Here is a 9,647-nt window from a genome sequence, read left to right as displayed (position 1 = left end):
CAATTTTGTCAAGGGAGTGGTCAAAAATTCAAGCAGAAGCTTGTGGATGGCTACCAAAAGCGCCTTATTGCAGTGAAACTTGCCAAGGGACATGTAAGCAAATATTAACATTGCTGTATGTATACTTTTGACCCAGCAGATTTGCTCACATTTTCAGTAGACCCATAATAAATTCATAAAAGAACCAAACTTCATGAATGTTTTTTGTGACCAACAAGTATGTGCTCCAATCACTCTATCCCAAAAAATAAGAGTTGTAGAAATTATTGGAAACTCAAGACAGCCATGACATTATGTTCTTTACAAGTGTATGTAAACTTTTGACCATATATATACATATATATATATATATATATAAACAGTTTAAGAACAACATTTCTCAACGAGCTATTGCAAGGAATTTAGGGATTTCACCATCTACAGTTCGTAATATCATCAAAAGGCTCAGAGAATCTGGAGAAATCCCTGCACGTAGGCGATGATATTACGGACCTTCAATCACTCAGGCGGTACTGCATCAAAAAGCGACATCAATGTGTAAAGGATATCACCACATGGGCTCAGGAACACTTCAGAAAACGACTGTCAGTAACTACAGTTCTGTAAGTGCAAGTTAAAACTCTACTACGCAAAGCAAAAGCCATTTATCGACAACACCCAGAAACATTGCCGGCTTCGCTGGGCCTGAGCTCATCTAAGATGGACTGATGCAAAGTGTAAAAGTGTTCTGTGGTCTGACGAGTCCACATTTCAAATTGTTTTTGGAAACTGTGGACGTGGTTGTCCTCCGGAAGAAAGAGGAAAAGAACCATCCGGACTGTTATAGGCGCAAAGTTCAAAAGCCAGTATCTGTGATGGTATGGGAGTGTATTAGTGCCCAAGACATGGGTAACTTATACATCTGTGAAGGCACCATTAATGCTGAAAAGTACATACAGGTTTTGGAGCAACATATGTTGCCACCCAAGCAACGTTATCATGGACGCCCCTGCTTATTTCAGCAAGACAATGGCAAGCCACGTGTTACAACAGCGTGGCTTCATAGTAAAAGAGTGCGGGTACTAGACTGGCCTGCCTGTAGTCCAGACATGTCTCTCATTGAAAATGTGGCGCAATATTGAGCCTAAAATACCACAACGGAGACCCCGGACTGTTGAACAACTTAAGCTGTACATCAAGCAAGAATGGGAAAGAATTCCACCTGAAAAGCTTCAAAAATTGGTCTCCTCAGTTCCCAAACGTTTACTGAGTGTTGTTAAAAGGAAAGGCCATGTAACACAGTGGTAAAAATGCCCGTGGGCCAACTTTTTTGCAATGTGTTGCTGCCATTAAATTCTAAGTTAAGGATTATTTGCAAAAATTAAGTTACTCCGACATTAAATATCTTGTCTTTGCAGTCTATTCAATTGAATATAAGTTGAAAAGGATTTGCAAATCATTGTATTCGATTTTTATTTACGATTCACTGGTTTTGTATATAAATACAAAAAATATACATATAAATATATATGTATACAAAAATACATTTTTAAATGTATTATTAAGAAAATTGTACCCTGAAGATGGTAGATGAATCGAATCCTCCAATTGTGTTCCACCAATTGCTTTGTTTCAGCCCCTTTAAGTGTGATACCTAAAAGACGCCACCTTGCTATTGTGTGCTTTTCCAGTGAAAATTTGGGGTAAATCTGGCGATGAGGTGAAGGTTTTTAAATGGGATGTACAAGTTCCCATTGCAGATGTCTCTCTACCTTCATTTCCTGCTAATGTACAAAATCATTGTTTATTCACAGAAGTAGAAGTGTGAGCGAGAGGTCATATACTTGTCAATAATTATTTATTAAAAACAAACACATTCAATCAAAGGCAGCAAAGTATAATAGAAGCAATAAAAAAAAAAACTAAAGATTTAAGAAAGTAGGCCTGGCTGGATGTACAGTAATATATATATATACCGTATTTTTCGGACTATAAGTCGCAGTTTTTTTTCATAGTTTGGCCGGGCTCCAGTGCGATTTATATATGTTTTTTTCCTTCTTTATTATGCATTTTCGGCAGGTGCGACTTATACTCCAAAAAATACGGTACCCATATATACATACATACATATATATATAAAGAGAAAATACTGTACTAGCTTCACGTGCCTGCATGGTCTCTCTTCTAGAAAAAGCAGGGCTGCAAGAAAGTCATGTGACATTATCCCCCCCCCCCTCACTTGTTCCTCTTGTAGATTTTCTTGGCGAAGTTGAGGAAGACGGCGTGAGGGAGGTTTTGAGCGTGACGGGCGATAAGCTCCTGTAGCCGCTGGTAGCTCGCGTCCTCGTATTTGCGATACAGACTCGGCATCTGCACGGCGTCGTACAGCGCTTTGACCTTTCCCACGCTGGCGTCGTCGTGCTGCCCGTAACACGCCTGAGGAGAACGAGCACGCAAGTTTTAGGTGGAGAGAACCTTTTCGTCCAACAATGATTTAAGGTTTTGTCTAGAATACATCTTTATATGTAATATTATATAATATGTACTGTATTTGATCTGAGTCAGACACTCTGAAGGGGGTTGCCTTGAGAAAGAACTGGGCAAAATACGGCCCGCGGCCACATGCGGCCCATTAAACATTTTCAATCCGACCCGCCGGACAATCTACATAATTTTTTTTTAGACCTTTAACATTAAAACTGTCGCCGCCATTATGACGTGCAGGGCTGTTTTTAAATGACCGTAAGTCTTGAACTATAGAAAGTATTTCAATGGTTGAAATCTGTGCTTTTGGGTGTTATACGAGTTATTACGGTAATCTACGTCACAGCAGCTCAGACCAGGAACAAAGCAGAGTGGGCGGGGCTTGTTTCCAGAGCAGCCAGCCCGAAACGCTTGTGTCAGAAACAGACGCGGAAGCAAATTTTTACAACACATTTCTGCATAAAAGTGATAATACATCATATTGCAGGTGTTTATCACCCTTTGCGTTCATATTTTGTCACATTTTTGTTATGTTTTGCTTGATTGTAAAAGAAGTCTATCGAGGAGCGATGTTCATATGTTTTGTTAATATTCAGTTGTGGAGGGGAGCGTGGCCTGCCGCGGAACGGGGTGTGCAAGGACCGGCCTCGAAGACAGCGACAGGTGAGTGGATGGCCCAGGTGGGCCTCGTTATCTAATCACCTGTCGCCTTTATTAGCAGCAGCCGGGACGAGACACGGAGTTGGAGATGGAGTGGGAGCCGGAGAGAGTGAGAGAGACACGAACTGAGAGAAATACATTTTGCTGGAAAGCAGAATTGATGAAAATAAAACAGTGTTATACCCTGAATTCCGAGCTCTCCTGGCAGTGTGTGGTGGTCCGAAGAACCCACTCGAGGGCAACCTCTACAGCATGCAAAAAAAAGTTGGCCGAGTGCAAAAGCTACATTTTCTGTATTCATGAAACTTCTTTTAAAACAATATTATAGAGCTACAAATTTAACAGAGTTGTTTTTCTCTTGTCGCACGTGTTTTGGGGGTTTGTGTGTGTTTTGGATACCATATTTCCTGCGCCCTTTATCCCGTGATGGGTAATATTATTGTATAACAAAACACACGTATTGTTTAAAATATATGTTTTGCTGCATTTCAACCCACTTCTAAGTCTGCTCTCTGGTCAGCGGTCAGAACTTCCATCGCCGTGACCACAAGCCAACTGCACTTGTTATCCTGGATGTCTGTGCCGATCTTTCCCGTCACCGCAGGGTCTCCGTAACAGTCTAAGTAATCGTCCTGGAACAAGAACACATTGTTTATGTACGTGTGAGTGAAAGCACGAATGCACTCATGGTGATCACCTGTATCTGGAAGAACTCCCCCATCTCAAGTAAGATGAGTTTGGCATTTTTGTGTTCCTCCTCATCCTCGATTCCAGCCTATGAAGACATGGAGAAAAAGGTTTGATAAAGTTCACACCTAAACCACTGCAGTCAATCATCACCATTTTTCCAGACACATACACCACATGGCTCTAAACCAGTGGTTCTTAACCTGGGTTCGATCGAACCCTAGGGGTTCGGTGAGTCGGGCTCAGGGGTTCGGCGGAGGTCAAGACACACCCGACTCATCGTGTAAATAAAAACTTCTCCCTATCGGCTTATTATGGATACGGCAACAGCAGAAGTCAGACTGATTTGCAGGTGTGTAATTTGTTGTGAATTCATGCACTGTGTTGGTTTTGTTCTTTGAACAAGGTGATGTTCATGCATGGTTCATGTTGTGCACCGGTAAAAAAAACATATAACTTTGTCTTGAATTTGAAAATATACATATATATATATATATATATTATTATTTTTTTCACTAAAGAAGGGTTCGGTGAATGCGCATATGAAACTGGTGGGGTTCGGTACCTCCAACAAGGTTAAGAACCACTGCTCTAAACAAAGACTTAAAAAGTTGCAAGAATATCTTTGAATTTAACAAGAGTTACAAAAAAAGACAACTGGAATTATATCAAACTGATTTTTGATTTTGATTGGACGTGTCATTTTGAAAATGCTTAAACGAAAATTAAAAGTATGTTGGAGTTCGGGTGTTGGTGGAGGGAACAGTGATAAAGTCATCTAAAATAATTTGTGTTAAAAAGGAGGAAGATAAATATAAGAATAGTATTCTTCCATCTGCTCCTTTCTGATCAGGGAAATGTATAAGAAACAAAAAAACAATGAAAGTGTCAACTGTATATGGCTCGTATATATGCATTTTCATGAAAGGAATAAAAAGAAATGATGATGATGATGATGATGGTGGCGCTGTTACATTAGCCAGATTGGCTTGAAATTTCTCACAGCTCATTATTGCTCAAAAAAGTAACTTAAGGCTTTTAAGCCAAATCACACATTCTACAGACAAGATAAACACGCCTTGGATTAGAACATTAGACTTTGTTAAATGTTTATTTAAGTAGCAACATGGTTGTTTAAGTTAAGTTCTTTTTTTTGTAATTTCTGATCGTTTGTGAGTGCACCAACTGGACTTTTTTGTGTGTGCAGCCCTTACAAAGGACAGTAGCTTGTCGTTGCTTTGGCTTGTTAATAAAGAGGTAGTTACCGTATTTTTCGGACTATAAGTCGCAGTTTTTTTCATAGTTTGGCCGGGCTCCAGTGCGACTTATTTATGTTTTGTTCCTTTTTTATTATGCATTTTCGGCAGGTGAGTCTTATACTCCGAAAAATACGGTAGTTACTTGTTATGTTTGTTTAAAATACCGTACTGTATAGCACTTTATTTTGTGTTTAAAGTGTACAAACCTTCACTTATGACTAGACTTTGTCGAGGCAGGAACGCATTATTCATATTTACATGGTTTCTTATCGAGAAATTTGCTTTAATATACAAAAAATAATTAAAAAAAACGGGTTGGTAAAACGGGGTTCCACTGTATTACACGTATGCTAGCATGTCTTCCAAAACATTTTGACCACAACCTACAGGGGGCGCCACTGTCTTAAACTGGATTAGACGTTATTTAACAAACAGGAAACTACGTGAAGCTAGGCGAACACACATCTACAACGCTAAATACATCCCGTGGTGTACCTCAGGGATCGATACTATGTTCAATCTCTTTATAAATGACATTTGTAAAGTTACAAAATATTTAAAGTTAGTATTATTCGCAGATGATACAACAGCGTTTTGTTCAGGAGAGAACACACAGAAGCTAATACAAATAATAACAGAAGAAATGAACAAATTAAAAAGGTAATTTGACAAGAACAGACAATCCTTAAAATCCAGTAAAATTAAAATAATGCTATTTGGTAACAGTCGAAGAGAAAGTCAAACACAAATACAAATAGACGGAATAGAAATTGAACGAGTAAATGAAACCAAATTTCTAGGTATAATGATTGATGATAAAATGAACTGGGAATCTCACGTAAAAATTATACAACATAAAGTAGCAAGAAACACTTCAAAAATGAATAAAGCGAAACATGTTCCAGACCAAAAATCACTTCATATTCTCTACTGCTCGCTAGTGTTACCCTATCTGAGTTATTGTGTAGAAATATGGGCATATAACTACAAATCATTCACTGTGTAACAAAAAAGATCAGTTAGAATAATACATAATGTTGGATATAGAGAACATACAAACCCTTCATTTATTGAATCAAAAATACTGAAATTCCACGACATAGTGAATTTGCAAACAGCTAAAATTATACACAAAGCAAACTATAATCTGCTACCCAAGAATATACAACAATTTTCTCAACAAAAGAGGAGAATATAATCTAATTTAAAACATTTGTATGCACGTACAACACTTAAGACCTTCAGTATACCAGTGTGTGGAATTAAATTATGGACTGGATTAAGCAAATAAATCAAACAATGTACTAATATGATCCACTTCAAGAAACTCTTCAAATTTAAAGTGTTTACAAAGTATAAAGAAGAAGAACCATGATAAACATTCTGAATTTATTTCATCCATCCATTCATTTTCTAGATAATATTACTTATCTCACCACATGAAATATAACTTAGTTCACCAATTATTATTTATTTATTTTTATTGTTATTACTTATGGAGTATATTGTGAATACATTGCGAACAGGAAGTGAACAAAAGTGTTAGCAACTGCTACGTAAAGGAAAAGGGGTGGGATTAAATAAACTCTGCTTCTTCCTACTCCTTTTCAAACATGTTGACTAGAGAAACTGGAAATTGTGATGTGTCATGTTGTATGCATGCATGTTCCAAATAAACACAAACTCAACTCAACTGTCGTGGGAGCCAAAAAGGTGACTTACCATGTACATGGCTGCTGCCACTGGGAGGTAAAATGAGTAGAAGGCGGTCTTATATTTCACAATAGCTTTGTACCTGAAAGACAGGCACCCGTCAAATAAACCTACAGAGTCCACTTTCGGGGGTTCGGCCTGCTTACCTCTCCACGGTGAATCTGTTGAGGTCAATCTGACCAGGCGGCGCCGTCATGAGGTCCAGGGCTTGACCCAGTTCGGTCTGGAAGGAAGTCTGCAACAAGGCGACATGCTGTCCAGCGCGCCCTCGGTTCTATGCGTCCCTATATATAAAACGTGACGGTACCTCGGTGAAAAGTTCCAGCAGGTGGACGTAGTAGGGCTGATTCCTGCAGTGCCGGCGCAGCAGCCTGTAGATGGAGCCCTCTAGGAGGAAGGCGTCGTTGATGGCGTCCAAGCCGACGCCGTCCTTTGACACAGCGAGTACAAAACTGAGCAACACATTCGTGAACAAAACACATATCACATAGACCAGGGGTGTCAAACTGCTGTTCTAAATGTGTCCACTGGATGTCACAATAGCAATTCTGTTAGGCAAGCAAACGGTTTATGCAAGAGGTACACAGTAAAGGGTGACTGTGGCTCCTCCTCCTCAAACCCACATGAAACTGAAAACCTGCCGTTTCATGTCTTCTGCTTCGAACACATCGTCATTTGGCACCCTCCTTGCACCAAAATGTCTCTGTCAAACACGGTAAAGGTGATCTTTTAACCCTTTTGAATAGTTTTAACATCCGTGTCAGAATAATTGTATCTAAGTTATCACAAAACGAAGTGTTGCCATGAGTTCCCGGCGAGAAGACAAAAGCTGTCTTTGGTCCTACCAAGAAGAATGCTTGTAAAACTCCACTGTGTAGGATGGGAAGCAACATGAAAGTGTTCTGTTTCTTTGATGTATTGTAATCCACAGAAAGATTTTGTCTTGACCCGAGATCTACAAAGCGGAGAGAAAGCATGGCCTGCCCAAGCTTCAGGGACCTGTTCTTTGAACTGTTTTACGACCTTTTCTTTGAACAGACCTTTTCTTTGAACTATTTTTGTAATCAAAGGCGATGGCTGTTTACGAACCCCGTACCTTTACAAACAGCTGTTGCCATGTAATCAGGGAAAGTCCAAATAAAAGATGAGGCGTACAATCTTTCGTCAGAGCGTGGAACACTGTACAAGGGTACGCGTTTCTCCTCATTGAGCCAAATTTAATTCTGTCTCTGTTTAATTCCTTGCTTCTTGTCTTGTTTAATAGATGTCATCAGTGTTTGAACCTGACAGTCTTTCTTACGGTTTGTTGAGTTAGCACTGGATTGATACTTGGACATGACAAAGGAGGTATTTGATACCTAGAAGAGTTTACATGGTGTGTTTTTTGTCCAATCCCAGAAAGACTGTCACTTAAAGTTTAATCCTGGCTTTGTAGGTACAAAGTCCCCATTCAGCAACCGTTCTTAAGAACAAATTTTGTTTTTAGGCCCACTTACGAAGTTTTTAAGGAGATTTTTGTATTCACCAATGTTTTCTTAGCTGGGATTTGTTCGTAGGCAGGAACAAAATCTTACTTCTATTGTCTAATGTTAAATTAATATCATAGATAGATAGATAGACATAAATAAGACAGACAGACATATAGCAAAACATAGACATTTCCAAATACCACACACACACACACACACACACACACACACACACACACACACACACACACACACACACACACACACACACACACACACACACACACACACACACACACACACACACACACACACACACACACACACACACACACACACACACACACACACACACACACACACAGAGAGAGAGAGAGAGAGAGATTTACTGATTGGTGACTCTTTAGAAGACTCAACTCACACAATGGCAATTATTTTGCTGCTACTGCAAGATGCCGCAGATCGTACCATGTAGACCTATTTGCCCGAAGTGACGAATATTTATTTGAACGCTTTAGGCTACCTCAGCAGTCTCCCCTTTCTTAAACTGACGTTTTGACATTATGTATTTCCCCCACGGGATAATACGAATTTCTCTTCTGTAATCTGTTTGTGTTTTCTCCGTGTGTTTGATGTTCGACTTTTACGCCGGAATTGTGCCCATAAGGGTGTTTACATATGCATATTGGGGAAATAAGGGCGTGTTTATATGCAAATTATGATAGACACGCACACGTTAACCATTTGGCATTTAGCAACTTAAGAACAGCAGGTGGGAACAATCGGGCCGTTTAAGAACACGTCATGAATTTGAATGGACTCCTCTTAGGAAATCACTTAGGAAGAAAGGTAAGAGGAAAGATTAGGAACTTATTGTTGAATGGGGCCCATTGTGGTTTTGAAACTGCACCAATTTCCTCAGAATTTTCAACAAATTTGAAGTGTTTTGTGCAGAGGATTATTTGTGATTTGTACATTTTCATAATGTGCTTGTTCTATTTTTGGCCAAAGTAAAACAAAGAAAACAACCTGGAGTTGTCTTTGTTTTTAAGTTATCATGTCATGATTTTACCATTCCGGCTTGCTTGGGAATAGATGTTCCTCCATGCGGCCCCTGAGCCAAAATGAGTTTGACACCTTTGACATAGACGGAGCTTTACCTTCTTGTACCAGCAGGGCTGTCCTCTGCGGGTCACGGACGCGTCCATTATGTCATCGGCTACCAGGAAGAAGGCCTGAAGCTAGGAACACAAGAAGGTGTGAGATAGCGCGGGTAACACTTGAGCAAGGTGTGGACTGATGCGATCAGTGTGTACTTTGCGCATGCAGACACATTTCAGTCTTGAAAAATTCTACGGCAGTAGTGTCACTTGTGTCTTGGGTGTGAAACGTATGT

General features: G+C 39.6%; 1 protein-coding gene across 2 annotated transcripts in view; it reads right to left on the bottom strand.

Moving 5' to 3' along the window:
* Positions 1-1,820: 1,820 nt before the first annotated feature.
* fdps (farnesyl diphosphate synthase (farnesyl pyrophosphate synthetase, dimethylallyltranstransferase, geranyltranstransferase)) overlaps positions 1,821-9,647 on the bottom strand; it is a 9,725-nt gene continuing 1,898 nt past the window's right edge. For both annotated transcript variants that reach the window (XM_061982932.2, XM_061982931.2), the window contains 7 exons: positions 9,412-9,492; positions 7,090-7,212; positions 6,929-7,017; positions 6,792-6,864; positions 3,821-3,898; positions 3,621-3,755; positions 1,821-2,415 (listed from right to left, as the gene is read on the bottom strand). In XM_061982932.2, coding sequence (XP_061838916.1) covers positions 2,215-2,415; positions 3,621-3,755; positions 3,821-3,898; positions 6,792-6,864; positions 6,929-7,017; positions 7,090-7,212; positions 9,412-9,492 — 780 coding nt within the window. In that variant the 3' untranslated portion in view covers positions 1,821-2,214. The remainder of the gene's footprint in view (positions 2,416-3,620; positions 3,756-3,820; positions 3,899-6,791; positions 6,865-6,928; positions 7,018-7,089; positions 7,213-9,411; positions 9,493-9,647) is intronic.

Source organism: Nerophis lumbriciformis, linkage group LG21 (genome assembly GCF_033978685.3).
Source record: "Nerophis lumbriciformis linkage group LG21, RoL_Nlum_v2.1, whole genome shotgun sequence".
NCBI classification, from domain to species: Eukaryota; Metazoa; Chordata; class Actinopteri; order Syngnathiformes; family Syngnathidae; genus Nerophis; species Nerophis lumbriciformis.
Note: the sequence above shows the minus strand (reverse complement) of the source record. Positions and strands in the feature narration are given on the sequence as shown.